The 25,412-nt window shown below is 35.8% G+C and overlaps 1 protein-coding gene across 9 annotated transcripts in view; it reads right to left on the reverse strand.

The window, feature by feature from the left end:
- The window catches only part of LOC109062459 (potassium channel subfamily T member 1-like), an 80,324-nt gene extending 69,111 nt beyond the window's left edge, over positions 1–11,213 (reverse strand). For 5 of the 9 annotated variants that reach the window (XM_042724744.1, XM_042724737.1, XM_042724739.1 and 2 more), the window contains exons 1-3: positions 10,586–11,211; positions 8,880–8,925; positions 8,375–8,542 (exon numbers count right to left, since the gene is read on the reverse strand). In XM_042724744.1, coding sequence (XP_042580678.1) covers positions 8,375–8,542; positions 8,880–8,925; positions 10,586–10,616 — 245 coding nt within the window. In that variant the 5' untranslated portion in view covers positions 10,617–11,211. Of the gene's footprint in view, positions 1–8,374; positions 8,543–8,879; positions 8,926–10,585 lie in introns of all 9 variants that reach the window. The other 4 variants (XM_042724742.1, XM_042724736.1, XR_006154885.1 and 1 more) reach the window with 3 other exon arrangements.
- Between the last annotated feature and the right edge of the window lie 14,199 nt (positions 11,214–25,412).

The following is a 25,412-nucleotide window of genomic DNA, read 5'->3' on the forward strand; positions in this document are numbered from 1 at the left end:
AATTTAAATGTGTTGAAATTGTGAAAATTAGATGTACAGTGGATACATAAAGTTTTGCTAATGCTAAATTTGAATTCAATTTGTACATAACCAGACGTAATTTGTCAAATCTGTATTATCATGCTGATAGTATTTAAAAATCTGTAAATTATGTCCATAGTACTGCCTTATCATTTGTAACATATTGTAGACACTGTATATCCTGTACTTACTGCTTATTGCACTTCTGGTTAGATGCTTACTGCATTCCGTTACCTTACATGTGCAATGGCAGTAAAGTTGAATCTAATCAAAGTAATTTGACTGAACAAGCTAAAGACTGATCAAATATAAAGAGCTCCTTAAGGTAATAACTACACATTTACATCGTAAAGAAATGACACAACTAATTAAACCCGTTCTTTGATGAAGGTTTAATTAGAAAACATAATACTGGGTATGAAGTGTGGTGGCTTATCTTATGCATGTGGTAAAAATGCTATAAACCTCTTTATGCTGTATGTCTACAGGTGGATTATTTTTTTTTTGCTGTTAATCACAAATTATCCAAAGTCAAGCAAACAAATGTTCCAAAAATGAACGCCACAGTCAGAGAAATCACAGTTCAGCCTCTGACAGAATAGATCACTAATCACTAAACCATTTCCCCGTTCAGAACAGCAGATGGAAGTCTTGAGTGTAGAGATGATTTCATGTCACTACACATTAGCACAGAGCTGAGAGCTCCAGATTCCTCCAGCAGCTGCCTGAATCAGTGTGAGAGCCCCACTGGGCACAGTCAGCACGGCATCAGCCAAAACAGCAGCAAACACGCATGTGAGAAACAACACATGCTGCAATGCCTTAAATGCTCTTCTACAGATATTATATTCCACAAAGTATTCAATTCTTCATGCCTTCAGGCATAATGACATCCTTATTCAGTCTTGATACAGCATGTGCAAGATACTCTTGTCTGGGAGTCTGGTGGGAGAATCACGTGGAGAAAGCCAATGGATTTTACAGATGGATGATTCAGAACATGGCTCTATGCGCTACACAAGTTCCACTTATTGCATTTTATTAAAGGGAAGCAGAGATAGAACGACCATGACAAAGACTGTCCAAAAGACATCTAAATGGGAGGAACCATAGCTGGCTGTGATTCTGAGATTTCATGGCACATTTCACAAGAAAATTGACCATCTTAGTGGGGGACAGAAGCACTACAAAAGGAAAAGCATAAATAATTGAGATTCATAAGAATCAGCTGTGCAGTAGACAAGAAAAGAAAAACTGTGTGCAAATAACGAAACGAAATAAAGAAAATGTTTAAAAAAAAATAAATGTGTTATTTCTGTAATTAATCACAATTAATCATAACATTTAAATTTGTAATAATAAATATATCTGAATCCCCAAATTATTGTGGAAATTACATAAAGACTGCATTTTAAATATTTGATATGTTAAATTTTTGTTTAATGGCATATTTTTACTAAGTACTGCAAATACATGCTTATTTGTATATCTGTTGTGGGGTGTACTGATCACGCTGTTAAACTGATAAAGTGAGACACATTTCAATTACAGTTCAACACTATATTGTCCTTTTTCACTATGACACTCAATATGTGTTCTGGCCAAAAGTAGCATTTACCCTTAAGAAACTGTTCAGGCTTACTAACATTCAAGTACCTACTGTATAGTATACCTCCAGAGACCAAACACCTTTTATATAAATGATAACAGCACATGCGCCAGAAAGCAAACATCAACACGCCGCTGTGAGCATTAAATCTTATATCTAAATTTTTGTTTAATGACATATTTTTACTAAGTACTATGAGCAAGTATTAATTGAGGAAACGTTATTTTTCCAGCCCAGTATTTAAAACAATTAGAAAAGTTTAATTCCATAACCAGAGAATTCACTCTGAGATTATTTCATTTATTTTTTATTCAACAAACCCTCATGGAGAATGAAAGAATACAAAGACTGAGCATAAAATGAATATTAAACAACCGTGTTATTACTGAAATGTTATTTAGCAGGGAACTGTCTGCATATAATTACTATGCAATCATCACAATATTCCAAAAATACCTATGAGATTTCTTGGTTAATCTCTTAATAGGCTGGCATTCTTCAGTAAGGGGGATTGAATAATTAATCAGGGAGATGATATTGTACTGTCGTCTTTTGCATCTTTTTTTAAAATGAACAGCAATTTGAAATGAACACATGTACACAATCAGAGAAGGATTTAGTCTCACTGTCACATTGATCACAGTCTTTGTATACAATTCAAATGGTATACGAGGCAGACGGCCTGTTTAAACTGAGATAACGGGTATAATGGTGGTTCTCACTAATATAAGTAATCATGGCCACAACACACACTCTGTGAACATAACACTGTTAATTCATGGTCATGAAATGTGATGTGCACATTAAAGGGATAGTTCACCCCAAAATGAAAAATCTGTTATCTTTTTTTCACCCTCACGTTATTCCAAACAAGTATGATTGACTTCCTTCTTTGGAGCAAGTCTGTTGAAAAACGTCTCAGTGTTGGTTGCAACCTAGGCTCATTTAAAAAGTATGCCTAATTTTTTTGACAAACACTTCTGCTGAAATAAACACTAGAAAAAAAAATGTTTATGGGGCAGAATGTCAATTTAAAAAAGACTTACACAACAATATTTTATAACCTTAAAACAATTTTACCATGGTCCGTGGTTTATAAACTATTACATTTTTAATTTGCATTGCATTACCAGCTACATATGTATGGTTTTTCTGACATTGTAAACTTGCTCAGTAGCTCACCTGGTACAACACTGTACTTGCAATGTGAAGCACAAGATTTGACAAAAAACTCAAAGACAATTGTAAGTAAGCTAAAATGGCGTGGTTGCTTCAGCTAATGCATTTCAGTCTCACATTTGCTTTTGGTAAACATTATCGCTTAGGTCTAGTGTAGGTGGTTCATTATCAAATGCTACAGAACATTAACCTTTTAGATATTTAAGTTATGAACTGCAAGTGATACGTACAAAACTTTCCTCTGTTTCGGATAAAATCGAAAGCACTTTTAGCATTATTGTGAAGAAATGTCACCACAGGCAATGATAACCAAAATCTGAAAAACATATTTTATATTCTTAAGAAAAAGTTAAAAGTTAAAAACTTAATCTATTTGGTTCTACATGAGGGTGATAAAATGACAGAATTTTCATTTTTAGGTAAAGTTAATTTTCACACAATTTCAATCAAATCTCAACACCAGCATCATTTTGTTACGGTTTCCTTGTTTTTTTTTTGTTTTTGTTTTTTTGGTGCTGTTTATGGTACAGAAAAAACTGTTGCCTTAATAGCTATTTTGCTAATTCTAATCTGACGAACCAATTTAATATGTTCCACAGAAACTAGATTCAAATGAGCATAAAAATCACCTTTCAGCACTGTGTAATATGAGACAGCAGTATAAAGTGAGATTAAATGCAAGCCGTTTTATTTTCTGGTCTTGGGGCTCTAATGAGAGGATTGAAATCTCCACCTCCACTAAGCAGCATGTCTCCCCCTCCGCTGAATGGCTCCTATGGCTAACCTCTGAGACATCTCTTTACACTCGCTGAGCAGCGTGACACACACATACCCACGTGTTCTCTCGCTCCTGCGCTCTCTTTTGCCACCTTAATTAGACCAACTTATCACTTTCGACAGCCAGGGCTTCAACAATGTCATCTAATTCACGGCAATTGTCAAGCCAAAGGTCGCATTGGCAGCTCTGCCACGATCTTTTATTTGGGAAGTGTAATGTCAACATATCAGAAAGGATCCTTTGGAAAACAAAACGTTTTTTCCCCATCAGGTTTTTACAAGTATTAGAAGGTTTTATCTGTTTACTAGCAAAAAGCAGTTTGTCAAAATACTATAAAATACTATTTCAGTTTTTCTTCAAAATGGCATGTTTAGATAAATGCATCACTTGCCATTTCTTTGTAATTGTTTGTAAAATTGGAAATTTCTGAGTGAAAATTGCTTCTACACCAAATTATTTTCAGTGTCTTTCATTGTGTATCAGTGCATCTATTTTTTTGTTGTTGTTGTTGTTGCTTGCTCTTTGTTTTGATTTCTTTGGGATCGTCTTCTTTTAATAAATACTGCAGACTAATCCACAACTTAAACTCTCTTCCCTAAGTGACTGTGACTTTATTGTTAGGAAATCAATTCTGGGAATGCAACGTTAAATGGGAATGCATTCGCCCACTCACTGTGATGCAGAGGCTACTTTGGCCTTTAGTCTAGACTGCATCACAGGAGGAACAGCTGTAGAACAGCCCTAAAGCACCTTCACCTTTCATACTCATGACAGCACAAACTCAGATTAGCACATTGGAAAAACACCTCCACACTCACGCAGTCTGATTGACGTCATTTGATTGCCTCCAGACTGATTACATTATACCTAAAGATCATTATAAATTATATACAGCAATATATTTATACTGTCAGAAAGTCTGACTGATATATATAGACACCGCATTGAAACAAATCCAACAAGTAGCTGTTGTGCTCATGGGCTTTTTGGAATTAGTTTTATGTAATATTATAAAATAAGGTACTTCAACTTACAGCTGCTAGTTTAGCTAAAATGTTTACCCATATGTTTAGACTAACAAACTTTTTGATCACAAAACAAGCCTTTGGATATTGAGACAATTTGACAAAGTCAAAGTTATAAATATATATGTATATATTTTATCTGTCTATCTATGCATCTATCTATACATGACACACACACATGAAATATGCATTTTCATATTTCATATATTACTACTCTTTATTATTACTTTTTTCCCAGCTATAGGATGCATTAATGCATTGATTTAAAGTGATAGTTTTATTTATAGGCATTTCAAATTTTCCACAAATTATTGTCAATATTGATAATAACTTAATGTTTCTTGAGCAGCAAATCGGCATTTTAGAAAGCTAGTAAAATTAAGGATTTGCTACCAGAGAATAAAAAAAAATTATTATTATTAAAACAGAAAAACAGTTATTGCTTTCAAAAACATTAAAAAATATATTTTTGACCCTAAACTTCTTAATGGTGGTGTGTATATGTATATGTTTAAGTTGTAAATAAATCTCTGAAAGATTACTGGAGTATGTTTCAGTTGTTCTACTTCAAAATTTTAATGCGTCACACATGCCATTTCTTTGAAATTCACCAGCACTTTTGAATGAAAGTTTTCTGCACCATTTTTTTTCCAGTGTACAGACATAAAGCCATCTGTAGAAAACACAAAAATATTTTGTATGAAGATTGTTTAGACCAGAATAATGCTGCTGTTGATGAGGATACAATAGCTTTCACTGATGCAACCACAAAAAGGCGAGATTGATGTGATTGGCTGGAACAAAGTCACCTCTGACTGTCTAATGAGACTGACAAACCACTGCTGATGCATTGTACTGTCATTTTGGCATGAGAAAATGTCCGCTATCCTCTCCAACTCCCACACAGTATATAGGTGCATATATACACACACACATAAACAGTGAAAAATGGGATGGATAGAAAGTGAAATGGAAGCAACAGTGATGCAACTGAGAAAGAGAGAATAGCAAAATGAAAAGCTGGATAACCTTAGAGATAATCACAGGACATACAAGCACACACACACATACACTCAAACAGCCTTCAAGCTCTGTGTTCAGAAAAGACACAAACACACATTCCCACACAATATCATAATTGAAATGACTGCAGCATTTGGAGATTCCTGACTTCACACCATGCTAAAGCATTAGTCTTTGACTCAACACACACACACACACACACACACACACACACACACACACACACACACACACACACACACACACACACACACACTAATCTTTCATGATCAAAATTGCTCTTTTGCACAGACAGCATGCATTTCATGAACTTAAATGCAGTGTAAAACATTTTAGTCTGAATTTATAATATTCCTGCCTCCTAGTTGCATTTATATCCCTTTTACAATAGTACCTCATAATAATGAAATGACAGTTGGCAGAGAGAAATTTAATTAAGTAAGGGATAATGTACAGCCTGTCATTCTGGCAAAGTGGCTTTTATTTTTACATTTACATTATACCTACTTACCAAATCCAAAATATTGGCATGAATTATCCAATTTAATTGTACTTGTAGAGACTGCAGAGACACAAGACAAAGTACAGGTTTCCGGAATGAGTGGCTGTTATAAAATGTGTTGTCCTTGACAATGGCTATTATTGGTCATTATTTAGAAATATCTGACCACTCAGAGCTGCGACTGATGCATTCCAGATAAGTTCATAAAACAAAGGGTCATACATAAGCATAATTAATAACTACATACCTTTAACTGAATTACTGAATTTACCTTTTTATTCACCAAGGATGAATTAAAAAATTTTAATTAAATGCTGTTCTTTTAAACTTTATATTCATCAAATAATCCTGAAAAAAGTATCACAGTTTCAACAAACATTGATGAAAAGAAAAATAAATCTTTCTTGAAGAGCAAATCAGCATATTAAAATGATTTCTGAAGGATCATGTGACACTGAAGACGGGAGTAATGACAGCTTTACCATCACAGGAATAAACTACATGATCAAATCACATATATTTACAAAATATATTCAAATAGCAAACAATATTTTTAAACTGCAATATTATTGTTTTACCATGTGCCTATTTTTGATTCGATAAATCAAAGATCCTGTTGAGCTATCTGTTAAAGATTAGGTTTCTATAGTAAGAAATGACTTCTTACAACCCTGCCAATTTGTCCAGTGTAAAATCAAGTCTTATCTTCACAGAGGACAGGTTAGTGAAAGAAGCCATCAGTGATTGAATGAGCCCATGATTACAGCACACACACAGCAGGATATTGCTTTCTGAGTGCTTCGTTTCTAAAGGAGCTTGAGTCACAGTTGAGATTTAGTGGGAAGATAAATAATGTAGTGTCCTCATTAAATTGGCCTGGCCTGAAAAAGACAAACTTAGAAAGGAAAAAGTTTGAAGGTTAGCAGAATCCCCTGAGATATATGGACCACTTACAACTTGCCAGAGAGAGCTCAAATAATAGCGTGCAATAGTTGCCATAAGCATTGCAAGGCAAATAAAACAAACCAGTAAATTTTGTGACTACCTGTTTTGGCTAGCAGAGATATGCCACAGAAATAAGAAGTAATAGAAGAACAAAAGCAGATGGATTTCAAATAAACAGATCAATGATTTGTGGCTTACACCACAGCAGGGTAATAGAGCACAAATTTCCTTCACCAGTGGGAAAACCAATACTGTGGCACTAAGGAATACACAAAGAAAGCCACAGCAGACTGAGAGCAGCCATGATGTCTGTTATTGTTAGCTAAATGAAGCAGAAATAATGTATTTCTTGTGTAAATCCTTGTAAAACAGCATTCACTAAAATGTAAAGGTTGCCCTGAATTTCACCTCTGTTTTTTTTTTTTTGTTCTGTATGCATGATCACAGCTATTTAAATAAGTTACAATGACTCCTGCATTTCAGCCTCTATTTAACTTCAGCACCACAGTGAAGGACAGCTCCCTATAACCCAACACACACTTCATCTTATTCTTACACAAGCACAACGTTTACAAATGCAGTGTACATATACAGAAAATCTCCATAAAGCAAACAAAGAACACACACATCACGTGTACATAAACAATTTGGCAAGTTGCATTTTATGTATGATATTATATAACAGTTAGTTACCGTCCACTGATTTGATTGCATGCTTGCTCTGAAAAGCTTTGATTGCATCGCATGCTTATTGTTATACTGAAATACTTAATTTTGAAACAAATTGTGAAATGTGGTCTCTTTCCTACAATGATGGGGTAGCAAAGATTTTTTTATTTATTATTTTATTCATTCATTTCTAGTTTAATTTAAGCCACAGATTAATTACATTTATAATTTAAATGTGCACTTAGTAATTTTTTCCTCATTAAAAACATTGTATACATAAAAACAAATCTTAAAAAATATATTTTTTTAATAATCTAAAGATATAAAGAACGTTTTATGGAATGGAAAGGTTCCATGGGTGTTCATGGAACTATAGATGCCAATAAGTAACCTTTATTTTTAAGACTGTAAAAGTGAGATGAGTTAGTTTTATGTTTTTACTTCTTACAGAGCAATAATAACTGGCTGTGTTACATTTTGCAGTGCTGCAATATGTTTATTTTAATAATTCAGCTCTTAGTTAAAAAGCAATGCCAAGAAAAACCCTACAAGTGGACTGCAGTGCCAGCTTTTAAGAATGCTTATGAGAGTGACCCGCTGTGGACACACAGTAGGGAGTTTACCTGTCATCATTCTGAAAAGATTGATCCCCGAGCAGCAGATCTCGAAAGCGGTATCGTGGAGGTAGAGGAGGGACCCCAGAGTCCACGTCGGCCATTTTCAAGGTGGAAATGTCCAGAATAACACCAGTATTACTGCTGTTATTCCTCTGAACAGTCTCCATAGGCAACCTGAAGAAACAGACGTAAATCTTACAGTAAATACAATCACATAACATACATTATGCATCTGTACACAAAATATATATTATTCATGAATTGTGTCAGGACTGCAGCTAAGCACTTGTAGTTTGGACACAATTTGCATGTTTAGCATAGTTGTAAGTCTACACTGTAAAAAAAAAGTTTGTAGAAACTAGTTTTACTGTAGGAAATTTAACAAGCAATTACAAATAAACAGCAACACACTGCATTAACTGTGAAATTTTGGAGTTAAAAAAACTGCAATTTTGTTTTCTTGTAAAATGTATTCCAGTAATCTTTTTTTTATAACTTTGGTTTGGTTTACCTGTCAGCAGCGGTGGATGAGCGTCGTGGCGGAGTCATGCTTGGCTCTGACAATATGGAGAGAAAGGGGAAGGAGTATTGCTAAACATTATGGTCACATGCATGAAGAACACCAATAATGTATGCATATAAAATTAATCCATGTTGTTATAGGCTAATGCAGGGTTACAGAAAAAAATACATTACTGTAGGCTTACTCATCTGTCCTGTAACTGTATAAATAACTTCTAAGCTAGAAAGCTTTAACTGTCTCTATTATAAGAGACAGTTTCCAGTAACAAGGCATCTTTCACAGATAGTTCACCAGTACCCTTGGCCATAATTATACCCTTGAGGAACTACAATCCACAGACTGACGTTCACCTTTTATGTCATTCTTGTCACATTTTGCACACTGTGAAAACAATCATCTAGAATGTTGCCAGTATGGTTTCTATTAGCGCTCTCAGGGATACATAAGTGTGTAATGACAGTAGTGAGCGACTGCATTAGTGTGCAAATCGCTGATGAGTGGGTTGAGGGTGATTTGGTTGGCCAAGGGGTACAGTGAAGTACAGTGCATAAAACTCAGACTAAAATGTGCCTTTGCTCAAGGGTTATACAGTGCTCAGACGCTAATAAAAAGAACACTGCTGAGGATGTAAAAAATGGGCATACCTTAGGGAGAAAATGGAACGGACACAAGAAACTGCATCTGTGTGCACTTGCAGACACAGTATGAATGTTTTGACAAGGAACCAATAATATGTAGCCCATAAAGTAACATCTCAACTAATTGGTGTTTGTCAATAAATAGAAAAATTATAATACTAATAATAATTTAATGAATCTGACTACAGTACATAAATCACAAATATATTACAGTATTTTCTGGGTCAAATCAGGTACAAATAGCTCCTTAAGTGTTAAACCAATAATCATTTCAATATTTTTTACTGATATTCACACTTAATTAGGTACTAGATGTTTACTATCTGGTTTAGAAATAACTAGAACCATTTAGTGGAGCTATGCAGAGTAACATCCAACAAAGATATCCAAAATGTAACAAATTTAATAATAATGTTTGGATAATTACTCACTCTTTACATAACAGTAATTTATTCTGAAGTGAGAAATGCATAGCTCATTTAATAAATTATACAACTCATTAACAAATATGACAATACATAGCATTTAATGAAAATATGTGTATATAAAACCAACACTGCATAATTAGCAAAAATATTATTAATACCACCATTAATAAAAATGATAATAATAATAATAGTTATTGTTGTTACGTAAAATGCTAAAATTTTGAGAATGTTAATCGGTTCTGCATATCAGTTATCAGGCACATAGTTAAAACAAAAACAACAACAACAACAACAACACTCAATATCTATCAAGTCAATATGAGCTCCACTTTATACCTAAGGTGACAACTACATTTTTACATTTTTTTATAGTGTTGTTTGGATTTCTTTTTCTTTCTTTCTTTCTTCTTTTTTTTTTAAAATACGTTTTCAAAAATAATTCAAATATAAAACAATTCTAAAACAGATGTGTTGCTGGTAATGTATTATTTCCACTAGCAAATCTACAGCACTAATAGGCTACTCATGCCCAAAAGCAAAGCCATCTTCACAAAACAACATGATAAATGTAAAAAGTACAAAACACGAACACGAATTAGTCATTCGTGACATGACATGATGTTCTCACCTGCCTGAGACTGGCTGCGCGGTCCCATCATTGTAAATAACCGTGTTACTGGCGACCCAAACGCCGCACATTTTTAACTGAAGCCACTGCGAAGTGTCCGTGAAGGACTTCCGATGGTAATGTCCTCCAGATAGATCCGTCCTCCATGGACACTTGCATTAAAGGGGCGGATAACGACCCTGATTAAACCCTCCTCTTACAGAAGAGCACCGCTGGGCGCCTTCAACATCTCTTTTCTGTTTGTCGCGTGCAATTTAACTTTGCATCCATGAGATACTGGTGATGTTTTTCATTAATTAAAGAATGATTAAATGTTGTCCTCCTTCAATTCACATGTTCAGTCTCTCTGTATTCAGTAAGCCCAAAGAGCCCTTGTTTGACGAGAAGAAAACGGCAACTGCTGCGCGTCAGAAGAGATGCTCAAACATAATGTTTGAGACGCGGTCACCTCTGCATCTGTTAGGTAAAGCCACTATAAGTCGTCCTTACAGCCTATCTTCTCTCTCCTTCAAAGCTTACATCGCCATCTCCTGGACCACCTGAAATCCTCAACAACACGGACATGACTAAAGAGACAGCTACGCGCGTGCAATCCAAATCAAATGAAACCATGCTCCATAAAGATTCACATCGACGTCAATCATTTCATGCTATGTGCTGCTTGCTTACAATGAGCTGCTCACCAATCAAAATCAAGACCCTGATTAAGTCATTAAGTTTTAGGTGTAATTAATTTTATTGGCTGGTTTAATTTCAGTCATATACAAAGGCAAGGAATTCGTTCTCTTTCCCATAAAACCATTCACGCAGAATTAGAGCGTAACTTTTGCTATTATGAAACAGTAGTAATTCTTTACCAACAAACTGACATAAAAAAAATAAGCATAGATCAAGAATAAACTAATCTTGTCATATTAACTTCCACTGAGAATATATTCACGTAAGAATTACAATATTCCTTTGTTTCAATGCTGAATAAATAAGGTAATAAAAATAAAATAAGCAAATTACCTCATCCTTAAAGGTTAAAGTAATAAGAAGGTTAATCTTGAAATGCTCATGGACCTTGAATACATAAAGGATTCATTCATTCATTCATTCATTCATTCATTTCAGAATTCAGAATTCAGAATGAGCTTTATTGCCAGGTATGTTCACTCATACAAGGAATTTGTTTTCGTGACAGAAGCTCCGCAGTGCAACAGAATGACAGCGACAGAACAAAAAACACATAATAAAGAATAAAAAAATACAAAAAAAATACAAATAAGTAGGAAGGAATGACAATATACAAATTGACAATTGTATGGCAGGTATATTACAATGAGCAGTTGTGTAAGTACAGGTATATTATGTGCAAAAAATTTAAGGTACACTAAGTATGTGTGTTAGATAAATAGGTGTATGTAAATATAAATAGTGTAGTGAGTTCCACAGTTATTATCAAGTGTTCATTAGATGGATTGCCTAAGGGAAGAAACTGTTCCTGTGTCTGGTCGTTCTGGTGCTCAGTGCTCTGTAGCGTCGACCAGATGGCAACAGTTCAAAGAGGAAGTGTGCTGGGTGTGAGGGGTCCAGAGTGATTTTGCCAGCCTTTTTGCTCACTCTGGATAAGTACAGTTCTTGAATAGACAGGAGGGTTGTACCGATGATTCTCTCAGCAGTCCGGACTACCCTCTGTAGTCTTCTGATGTCAGATTTAGAAGCTGAGCTGAACCAGACAGTTACTGAAGTGCAGAGGATGGATTCAATGATGGTGGAGTGGAACTGTTTCAGCAGCTCTTGTGGTAGGTTGAATTTCCTCAGCTGGTCGAAGGAAGTACAACCTCTGCTGGGCCTTTTTCACAATGGAGTCAATGTGAATGTCCCACTTCAGGTCCTGAGATATGGTGGTTCCCAGGAACCTGAATGACTCCACTGCAGTCACAGTTCTGTTAATGATGGTGAGTGGGGGGAGAGCAGGGGGGTTTCTCCTAAAGTCCACGATCATCTCCACTGTTTTGAGCGTGTTAAGCTCCAGGCTGTTGAGAGTGCACCAGACAGCCAGCTCTTTAACCTCCTGTCTGTAAGCAGACTCGTCACCGTCCTGGATGAGGTCAATGAGTGTGGTGCTTGACAGAGGGGTCCTTAGATGTGCAATCATTGGTGTACAGGGAGAAGAGCAGTGGGGAGAGAACGCAGCCCTGGGGAGCTCCGGTGCTGATTATACGGGTGCTGGATGTGTATTTTCCCAGCCTCACTAGCTGCTGCCTGTCTGTCAGGAAGCTGTTGATCCACTGACAGACAGAGGTGGGCACGGAGAGTTGAGTTAGTTTGGGCAGGAGGAGGTTTGGGATGATTGTGTTAAAGGCCGAGCTGAAGTCCACAAACAGGATCCTCCCAGGGTCAAACTGAGAGTCTGGGACCAAAATACAAATTTGTAAATAGATGTATGGATTGTTTTTTTTTTTTTACTCAGTCTCATGCTTAAAACCTTTGTGCTTTGTCAAGTTCTAGTTCTTGCATGAGGAAGATGTTGAAACACATATAGGCTGGTTGTACGACTGAGATCTGAGATGGAAACCCAAAGGCCTGAGGTTTATACTCTGAAAGAGGTCAAATAAAGAAGCACTAGAATCTGCTTTCATTACAGTGTCACTGACCAATGCGTGTAACTCCAGATTGCTCCAGGGGACTATCCATCAGTAAGTGTCCATAACAAGGCACTTTCAGTAAGTGTTCAGTCATTTTCCATGACAGTCTTTCTGTCTGTAAATAAAACCTTCCCAGAGAGATCCATGTAATGTAATGGATGGTTGATATTAAAATATTTTTCTGCTTTCGTATTTTCATTACTTACCTCTAACCTAACATATTAGCTCCACCAATCATAAAACTAATATAGCACATTTTATTACCATCACAGATATATCAAATACATTTCACTTAGAGAGCAAACTAAGAGTTTAGCAAACAAAGCACAAATTTAGTGTGTTTTTAGCAAGACAACTCCACCACCTGGGTGTTTAGTCTTCATACATCCAAAGTGTCTGTCAAGAGAAAAAAGAGAAGAAATGTTATCTAAGGAAGAGAAGAGTAGACTTGATGGATGTGTAAGAGTATAATTCACACTTCCAAGTGTTTGAGTCGGGGTTATAAGTCTCAACCGATGTAAGAGTTGAAATCCCATCTGAGCCTCCTCTTGCCAGCAGCATCCCACCAAACACAATCAGGGAACCCTCCAAACTGCAAGCATGACAAGAGATGGAACAAAACATTAAGAACTGTAACTTCATTTTACTCCATAAGCCAGGAGGCAAGATTATATTGTCAATAAAGTGTCAGCTGTTGTTGTGATGTACTTCAGGATGAAAGTCAAAAAAGTCAATAGGTGTGTACTAAAATGTCAATAGGCATGGGAGAATAGAAAACAGGTTACTGTGAGGATAATAGGCTCACTCGAAAGTGTTTGTGTCTCATTGGATTGACAGGGGTCCACTTCTGGTTGTCAGGGTCAAACAGCTCCAAACGCATTTCATCTCTGCCGGCTGCCACACAGATACGTCCTAAGTATACAGCACAGCCTGGCTGCTCTCTGGCAGTGCACATGGGGGGAAACGGCCGCCATATTCCTTCCAGTTGGTTAAAAGTGTTCAACTGGTCAGGAAAGTACAGTCAGATCTGTTATGCATACTTACCATTTAAAAGTGTGCATCATATTCTTACAAACCTGTATGACTTACTTTTTGTAGAACACAAAAGGAGATATTTAGAAGAATTTCCAAGCTGCTCATTTTCTATACAGTATATTAGCTTGAATCATGAATCTGAATGTAGTGTTTACATGAACTTCAAATCAGAATTGATTTTTTTTTTTTTTTTACGTGCACAATGCAAAAATATGGAATTTCCCACTGTTTGCACATTTCAGACAGGACCACTTTGGCAATTTACTTGAGTTTATTAAAACACAATTTATCTTTGGTGGTATGGTTCCTTATGGGGGTTCTTCCTCCAAAATTAATTGAACATACAAGAGCTTTAACATTAACCCCCGGAACCATCAGCTTGGAAATAACATAGACAATTAAGACACTTAGTAATGTCTTTAAAAGCGAACAGTGGTAATCGTGTAGATGTGGCAATGGGACGTCTATACTGTAGCTTGGTTATGAGGATGAGTGACTCTGAGGTCCATGCCAGCTGGAACTTGAAAGCCTTAGTTATCTGAAACAAAAGAAGATGTCTGAAGGTGCACAGTAATATGCTCATGCTTATAATGGGGAGGGAAGGGAGGGTTGCGAGCAGTTTGAGCATATTTACCGAGCAGTAATGCCACATATATATGTCCCGTGTCTAATAGGAGAATGGTAGTGATTGGAGCGATTTGACAGCTGACCGCATCAGCTGGTCGCAGCACTATGCCTACATGGCCTGACTGAACTAATGCTGCGCTCGATATAACCATTCATTTCATTTCATTAATTGTTTTAAACAGCAGAATTAATATTTATCCATTTCTGGATATTTAGCCTTTAACATATAAATCACTGTGCCATGCTGCTTATACTGTTTTTATCACACAGTAAAAATGTGTGTCCCTGTGCCCAAACCAGTTGTCTGTGGATGAGAATCCGAAACAAGGACTGGTGGGATATTGTCCTACTCCACTTCACAGACTCTGTGTGAAAGGAGAGTTTTATAATGACAGTACAACATTTTATTCAATTGAAAGAACAGCTCGTTCCGTAAGTCATAGCCTATGTCATTACTCGATTTCTACATCATTTCACATGCACAGTCCTTTCAGTTTCGGTTTTCAATCTGATCAAGTCTTTACATGCACTCTTGATGCACTCTTGATTGTAACATTTTGTTAGATATCTATTTTCTGTTCTGTGAAAAAAAGAATGTCAAATGTGGTTGAAACAACATGAGTTTATTATACCAGAATTTTTAGTTTGGTAATGATTTTTTTTAATGCCCATCTTCATCTTGATATTTATACTGACACATATAAGTGTGAATACATACAGTGCCCTCCATAAGTATTGGAACAGTAAAGACAAAATTGCTTTGTTTGCTGTAGAGTCAAGAAATCTGTAAATATGATTAAAAGATTAATATGAGACAAAACTACAGAATGTCACATTTTATTATTGGGTGATTCAACACAAAGATGTTTTACCAGCTAAGAAGATCAGCACTTTTAGAGTTTCATCCCACTATCTGATGTGAGCATGAGTATTGGAACAGTTGCCTCACAGGTCTTTCTAAGTGTTCAGCTGTGTCCTGTTTGCATTAATTCTTCAGATATTAAAAGCAGGGAATGTGTCTTATCAGTTATATCCATTGCTTCTGCATTCTTAGTCTTGCATTTGATGATGACACACACAAACCAGGATGAAGAGGAAGCTGACTCTGAAAGAAAAGCAAGCAATTTGGATGCTAAAAGAAAAGAGGAAGTCAATTAGAACTATAGGAAAAACAAAGGGCATGGAGAAATCATGAGTTTGGAAACTACCGGCGACATCAGCAACCAACGACGACCTGATCGGCTGAGAAAAACAACAGTAGTTGATGACAGACAAATCATAAAAGCTCGATTTCTACATCATTGCACATGCACAGTCCTTTCAGTTTTCGGTATTTTATTTACATGAACATGTCTGTTTGTTTGTTTTCTCACTGAAAAGGCTGTTTCATTGCTCAAGTGCACTGATAAGTAAATATCCAGAGAAAGGTTGTGGGAGGTCTCTCGACCCTTACTTCTCACAGACAGAAATAGGCATTAATACTTTCAAGTGTAGTACTTATATTTGCCCCGTTCTCCGGAAATATTTTTATAGCTATGACCAGTTTTTCTATGTTTGTGTGAGTGTCTGCGAGTTTGCAGCAGAGGCTTTTGGGTCACTACTGGTGTAAAAACATTACCAGATTCTGGCCTGTTATTATTAAATGGAGAATGACAGCATTATGTAATGTATTTCATTAAAATAAAAAGTTGTTTAGTCTTTTTAAAGTGCTGAATAACTTTCACAATAGACATTGGTGGGCTTTGTGGAGCAGCCCTTTAGAAAATAACTAACTGTAAGAGATGTGGTCTAGATGTTATCATACACACTCTGACACACTAAGCTCTGCTTCCCATGGGGGTGATGCAAGTTCAAAGTTGGTGAACTTTCCCAATCCTATTCTCGTCTCTTCTCCCTGCCATTTCCCCTCCCACTAAATAACAGATTGAATAATATGCTTTTTAAACCAATAATAAAAAAAGACATCTCTTTGGAGAGAAGCCAAAATTGTTTGTAGCTAGGGTTGCAAAGGGGTGGAAAATTTCAGAGAACTTTCCATTGGAACCAAATCTGTGGAATTTTCGGAAATATTCCAAGTTGGAAATTTAACAGGAATTTATGTGAATTTACAGGAATTTATGGTAATGAATTGTACATTTGGGGAAATTTATAGAAACTGTGTCTATACATAAATATAAACTTTTTTGTGGTCATAAGCTGACATGCATGCAAACTAATAAAAATTTTAAAAATGATATTTTTGGATTTTTTTTCCTTTTTTTGGAAACTGCTATTTTTCAAGGTTTCATGAATAATTAAAAAAACAGCATTTATTCAAAATAGAATTGGCTAACAATATTTATATCTTTACAATCACTTTTTTTAATCAATTTAACATATCCTTGCTGAATAAAAGTATTAATTTCTTTCAAAAAAAGAAAGAAAGAATATTAATAATATAATGATTTCTGAAGGATCATGTGATACCGAAGACCGGAGAAATGACTGATGAATATTCAGCTTTGCATCACAGTAATACTACCATAATATTACTGTTTTGTTCTGTATTTTTGATCAAATTGATTTGGGTTAATTCCCATATATTCCCTTAATTGGTTAATTCCCATATATTCCCATCAATTCCCAAGGAAACTGTCCAGTCTTGAAAATTCCTGAATTTTGCAACCCTATTTACAGTACCTTTAAATATCAGGTGTTTACCAGCTTGCATACCTATGTACTATTCTATACCAATTTGTAGTATAATCAGTGTGAGTTAAGTGTTCAAATGACTCTGAAAATTCCAACAAGAAAAAGTGCACTTCAAAAACTTGGATGATGCAATTATTCAACTGATAAAAGTATTGATAAAGTGTTGAAAGTTGGACACTTCATGCACTTAAAGATTGCAGCATATTAAAAGTGAAAAGTGCATAGTGTATAGCACACCATTTGGGACACACCTATTAAAAATAAACCAACACAGGCTTATTTGTAAAAAAAATCTTTATCTATATTTTTGCTAAATTCCGAAAACATACATACAGTTTACTGCTATTTTACACCTAAAAGTAAAAACTTTTATTTCTCATCACACACACAAAAAAATATATGATTACAGGGCAGATTATTGATGAATATAATACTCTTACAATTCTATGGCCTCAAAATATTTTTACCATAGTGCATGATTTGTAAATTAATATGTTTTGATGTTTGCAGCACATATCCAGCTCAATATGTATGATTTGCTGATGTAGTAAACTTGCATGATAGCTCACCCGGTACTACATTGTACTTGTGATCCTGAGTGTTCAGGTACAAGTCCAGTGAAACTTGAGTCATGATAAAAGACCTTAAAGACTTGTAGAAGCTAGCTATAATTGCATAGTTGCCTCAGCAAATGTGTTTTTATCTTTTATTTGCTTTTGTTAATAAAACGTTGCCAGATTCACGATCAACTGAATAAAACTAAAGCCGCTTTCAGTGCTACCCTCTTACGTGTGCAAGAAGCAACGTAATATTACATTTTAGCCATCTTGGTCCAAGTGTTCAGCACAGGATCATACCTGAATAAAATATTTAGACGTATCACAGAGGCTTTCACAATGTCATATATTCCATATGATGATATCGAACAAAATATATTACACCAGTTGTAGTTTTGCAAATATTTAAAACTTATTTTTGTCTACACAATTTATAATTCACAGTCCTGTTACAGCATGTTGTATAACAATCATCAACTGTTGCCTGACACATGTCTATATGCAGTATGTGTAAAGTACTTCTCTACAATGAAGGTACAGAATGCTCCATCAAATCCCCCCAGGGCAAACATGAACCTATCCATCTCTACCATACACACACCGCTGCTAAGGGATGCCACCTCGCTGCTCCACACATCCATGCTGGAGTCATACCTGAAGAAGAATCAGAATGCCATGTTTTAACAGAATCAGAATGCCATCATTCTCTGTTTTAACATGTTTCTAGTGTTGCTGAGTGTGAGATGAGTCAGACTGCAGAAAAGGAAGAGACATTATGCCCATGTTTTGCAGTGACATCAGGTCTCAGCTAAAAAGATCAAATGGCAAAGTAAATCTCATACAGACTGAATAATATCACTGAATGATGATTTCTAATACGAATGTAGTGTAGAATTGGTATCTGCTAAATGAATCTGTCCCCAGAGCTGCTGTGCTGTGAGACAGAGGAAGAGGATATTTATAAAGGAGACGTGCAGGATGTCATTATCACATAATTTGATCACTCACTCATCAAGCCAAATGCACAGTGGAAAAAAAGAAATAAAATTTCTCTGTCTTAAGTGCCTGTGTGGTTGCCAGGGATATCAGCATTGTTTGAACATTTTAATAATGTTTGTGTGTGTTTTTATAGAGACTGTGAGGTATGAGTGTGTATGTGTGTTTGTTGGTGGAACTGCTAAGTGAACTATATAAGCTGTCATGTGCTCTCAGCTTTTGGCTTTAGGTTGCTGATTGGAGCCCATTTCCATATGTCAGGGCAGTGTCATAATTACACACACATGTAAACATTATATTAGGGAGTGCATCTCATATTTGCAATGGTTTTCATACAGAAGTGATGGTTTTTGCTAAATCTCAAAGGGATAATCCACCCAAAAACTGAAAATTCTGTTATACTCACCTTCATGTAATTTCCATAAGTCAAAGAAAGATTAAAGAATTAAAAAAAGAAAAAGATTAAGAATAAAAACCTAAATTCAATCTGTTCATCATATAAACTGATTGTGTCTCTTCAGAAGACCTGGATTAAACTGCTTAATTCATATGAATTATTTTTACAATGTCTTTTTGAACTTTTAAAAACTTTTGGTTACATGGACATTTAATGAATAGAAAAATGATGAGAGAATATTAAAAATGTCATAATTTGTGTTCTAATGATGAAGTCTTATAGGTTTGGAATGACATGAGGGTGAGTACACAGAATTTTCATTTTTGGGTGAAATAACCTTTTAACAACCCTGACAGAAACCTGCTGATATCAGAAAAACTCAAGCAAAACATAATTTGGCTGATTTATGAGCTTTTCAAACAGTGAGGGCCACATCAAATGTCTTCACAAGTATATTTTTGACTTATACTTGGACCTATATTTTCAAAAACTTGGCCTTCAAAACTGCAGCCAGTCCTGCACACACACACACACACACACACACACACACACACACACACACACACACATGCATGCACACATTTGTAGCAGAAGGAAAACAGAAGGATTGAGTTTTAAGGAAATCAAATCAATTATGTTTGAACAGATTAGACTGTCAACCCCTTTGTATATTTTGCAATGCTTCATTTTTACCTTAATGAAAGGTGAATGGAATACATCACTGACCGAATAGGAGTAAAACAAAACTTATCATATGGGTTTAACAACAATACTCTCTGAATGTTCGACTTGAATTCAAACTTAATTACGATGCAACAGATAATTAGATTTATGAGACTAACCTAAAATAGGTCATGATATATCAAAAAGTAAAAATACTTCACCTTCACACCTGTGTTACAGTGTATAATAATCAGCACATTTGTCTTTTTGTCACATTTGCATCATGGTGGAGATATTTACAGGCTGAAGAGAGCTTCTGCACTGACCTTCTTTTTTAAAAAATCTAAATGTTAATAATTATTTTGCCCTTTACAGTGTGCTCTTGATGGGCTCAGATCAGCAAAAAGATAAAAATAACTGGGACTTTTGCCTTTCATTTAGGCATTTTTCACGTTTATGTTCCTGTTGGGTTCCTGTTTTTCCTTATTTGGTCATGTTTCTGTGTTCCCTGAGTAGTTCATTAGTCTCCACCTGTGTTAATTAATCTTCTCTTTAGTTCCCTTTGTTTGGTTCTTGTTTATAAGTCCTGAGTTTCCCTGAGTCTTTGTCCGTTCTCTTTCATGTTAAGCTGCATTATCACCATCTCCTAGTTCCTGTGGTTTTAATTAAAGTGTTCTGTGTTTGAATCGCACTCTGATTCTCCAGTCCCTTTCCTGATACACATTGTATGCTGACAGAAGAGCAGACCAAACAAGATGACTGGAGCTGAGGATCGGCTGTGGTGCCTGCAACAGGGTGGCCGGCCTTTGCAGAGGTATGTGGAGGATTTCCACAATCTCTCCAACTAGGTGAGCTGGCACGACACCGCACTCGGTGCCTGTTTTCAGCTGGGGCTGGATGAAGAAACAATCCACTGCAATCTCCCCACATGTGATTTTTCCCTTGATCAAGCTCATTAATCTTGTACTCTATTTAAATGGTTCTGATTTAGAGGTAGAAAAAATGAGTCACCCTCATCCAGCCCCCTTCTGAAAACCACAGTGCCTTTCCAGCTCACCCCATGCCAGGACCCGCCACATACCAACGGCTCCGACCACACATCTCTGCCTGTGCTGAGTTTTTACAGCGCTCACCTGGGGGCCAAAGTTAAAATCCACATCACTCCCACTATCTCCAGCCCCAAGATTGGTCCCAGTCCTCCACCCAGAAATGCCAGCCGATCCATTGTCGAGCCCGCTGTCCGATCCACCATGATGTCTGGACCCAACAGGAACATAAATGTGACATTTCACCCCAGGAGAAAACAGCAGAAAGAGGTTGTTACAAAACAAGAAGTGCTTTATCTCATTGCTTTTATAAACAACATCACCAACTAAAGAATGTATTTTAGACGACTATGTTCCAAAGCTGAGAAACAAGATGATCACAAACTGGCTTATTTGATTGGTGAAGAAAACTCTGTATTTTTCAAGTCATTTTTCATTTATTGATTGAATTTTTGTATTATATTATATATTTCAGATTGGCAGTGTGCTCTCAGACTTTTGAACCTCACAGTAGACAGATGAACAGTGCTTGAATGTGAGTCAGTGGCCATTTCTCATAAATGAGAAAATGTTTTCTGTTGCTGGCTCCTCATCAGCAATAGTGTCTTTTGAACTGTTTCATTTACCCACCTTCATGTCATTCCAAACCTGAATGATTTTCTTTCTTGTGGTACATAAGATATTTTGAGAAGATAAGACACTGAGAAGTGTCTTAGTGTGTTTTTTCTTCTTCTTGAAAGTCAAAGGTCACCAAAACTGTCTGGTCACCAACATTCTTCAAAATATTTTCTTTTGTGATCTACTGGTTTGGAAAGACATAATGGCATCTTGATACTATGATTTAGCAATATAGAGAAATAGACTTCCAATAACAAAACAGAATAGGAAGACTGAAGAAATCTAGTCATCCTGACCAATGAACATTCTGTCCATGAGCTGCTTTTGAGGAGAGTGTTTGGAAGAACGGACACAGGTAATGTGTGGGCTGAGAGGACAGCGGCTCCCTTAGGGGCTTTTCTGACCAGATTTGACTGTCCCTCTGACAGCTGCCCTGAGGGATAAAAAGCACCCATGTTACATTTTGATTTTTAGAGCTGTTAAGTGACTTCAATAAAATATCAAAACTTTTATAATATAGATAACATTTTGCTTATTAGAAAGTTTCCTAAATGAGTTTATCATTCAAATAAACCATAACAACAATATAATTGTATCCATGGTCATAAGTGCACTTTCAGTTACTGTCAGAGGAATCATTTTCTTCATTAACAGCAATTCATCTTAATCGTTTCATAATATTAGATTTAAATCAGCATTAGCCACAGAGACAACCACATATCCTAATTGTCCCTTTACATAACCAACCACAGCTTTCATAAAGAGTAGTAATTACCCATGCTCATTGAGTATCCTCATGTTCTCTGTGTTTCTGTTCACTGACTACTGTGAGGCAGTGGATGTGGCTGTAATCTGTCATCTAGTGAGGCAGTGCGTAGATATGCTGATGTACATCAGTTGTTTCGAGTAGATGGTGTTCTTTTCTTGCCCCCCCCCACAGATGATGTTTTGGCCTTTGGATGAGCTGGAGAAATCCTAGACATACATTTCCTGTGTGGTTTAGCAGTCTGTAACCATAAAAACTCAAGCCATATATATGTCATATGGAATGGAATACGTTCCAGAGAGTGGGCCAGGCACATAAAGAATCACAAATTACTACACTTAGAATGTAATGGAAATTTTTTTTTACTAATAATGAATAACATTGAAAATGGCATGCATATGATTAGGAATTAACAGCACAACCAATACATTTTTAGTATCTTTTTGTTTTTAATGTCATTCAAATATCTGTCATACAAAATCACTTTTATATTCAGATATAATATTCAGAGCTAAATGAATTGATAAATCAATTAAAAAAATATTATTTAAAGTTAAATCAGTTAAATTAAACACAAGTTCACAATACATATAAAGTTTATAATTGCTATATCACTCTAATAAATACTGGTTTTCATTTCTCATGTCTCAGGTTTCATATATTATATATTTTTACTCATTACACTATTTCATTATGTTGAGGGTTAAAACATTTTTCTTATATTTCATTATACTTATTTATTAATGTCTTGCTCTGCAATATCCTACAGTATTATAAATAATAAAGCATTTTCATTACTTGTCAACCTCAACTAATATATCATCCAACAGTGCAAATCAAGAGTTAATTAACATAATTTCTCCTTAAAACTTATGACAATATCACAAATATATTCTTCCAAAATGTTTAGTTTCTAGTGTAGTTTGGTGTCCAAGAATAAAGTGTGTGCAAAATCACAGCACACAGTGCTGACATTTGTTATCACTGTTTTGTTGTGCCTTGGGCCTTTTGTTGATTTGTCATTTTTTGTTCTGACAGCATCACAACATGTTTATCTGCACTTTCACTGCAGACAAACCCCTTCAGTTGTTTCAATTTTATGCTGACAATCCTAAAAGTTTTAGTTTGTGATGTATATCGCAACCTTGAATGTCCAAAGATTGTCTCTGTCAGTCCACACAGAGGGTTACCACATATCAGACAAACAACAAACACACCATGTACTGGAATGAACAGAGCAAGAAAACCCCTTGTGATAGTGTTGCTCATTTATGATATTGCTAATATAAATCAACAGATTTACAACCAGGACAGAGAACATGGCCTGTAGTGTTTAGAATTCATGGCCTATTGAATTGCATAACCAGATTCCCCAGCCACACTACACTACAACACACGAGGCAGCTGTATATTTGCGTATCAATCCTACAGGTCCTAAAAGAGAAGCAATCAGTATGCTCAAAATAAATATCTATTACTATGAAAATGAATCCATCCAAGACATTTAATGTATACAATTTAAATATTTTTCCCAAAGTAATTTCCGTCATGATCAAGCGAGTCTCTAGAGTGTAAACTCCAAATGGCTTTCATTAAATTATTGTCCTGCATGCTACATTTGGCCGATCTGCTTTTAGGTGTTTGATTGAACTGGGTGTATATATATATATATGTATAATCCTGTCACATAAACTGTGTTTACTAAAACATAATCTAATCCCATTATTCAAAAATTATGCAATGCCTTTATTCCAAAAATAATTACGTCTAAAAATTGCAAAATTGTTTGGCAGATGAGTGACCTGCGATTTCCTGACTCTTATTTACTATTTATGTGGTTGGCTCTTGATGGATTTGATAGAAAGGAATGTGCCGCTTGCTTTTACACACGCATTTGATGTATGTTTAGGAGACATTTCAATAACAAATGTGCATCCATTGGAAGGACTCACTAGGGGTTGGTTTATGATATTAATAAAAACAAGGGTGGTCTTATATAAGACACAGAATGTCAGGACAATTTAAAACCAGACTGAATGAGTTGTCCTCAATTTTGAACACAGCAGGACTTAGAAGGTTCAGAACAGGTTTAAGAACAAAAGGTTTGTGTTCTTTTAAAGACTGCATGAAGGAGCAATACCAAAGAAGCAGGAGAAATGTCATCTTGTTATTGCAAAACGAGAGCTCATGGTGTTTTTTTATAGGAACGTTAATAGAGAGCAACGGGGAAGGCGGCCATAAGAATTTAATGTGCCATTTTGATGTGATGTCAAATTTATTGGGTGATCCTGTGATGAGAGCACATGACTGTACAAATTTAACTACAGATAATCCTCCTTTGACCGCAGAGGTGGTTGCCTTTCATTTTTTGGTTCAGCCCTGATCAGATTATTAGCACCTCATAAGGATTCTGTGCTAATCATCATTTGATAAAGGTCAAGCCAAATTATGAAATCATCAACCTCAGTTCTGAAGAACTAAAATGTTCCACATTTGTTTATCATTAAATAGCAATTAGTTACGGTCCTCAAATTTAATATGCAGTCCAACAGCACTGGGGCTTCTCACAGTTTGTATCACTCTTCTTTTACGTGTTTACACGTTCCAGAAAAGCTGCCCATCTGTGCATTAGTAGTAGGGTTTTTTGATTCAGCAACAGGTGGCAACAAGTGCTTGCATTTATTCATTCCGAATCAAAACTCAAAGGAACCGTTAATGTGTCAATGTAAGTGTTAGATCACCCAAAAATGTAAATAATAATTATAATAATAATAATTCCTATTAGGTATTTATGTCAC

The sequence above is a fragment of the Cyprinus carpio genome, chromosome B5, assembly GCF_018340385.1.
Source record: "Cyprinus carpio isolate SPL01 chromosome B5, ASM1834038v1, whole genome shotgun sequence".
In the NCBI taxonomy this organism is placed as follows: domain Eukaryota; kingdom Metazoa; phylum Chordata; class Actinopteri; order Cypriniformes; family Cyprinidae; genus Cyprinus; species Cyprinus carpio.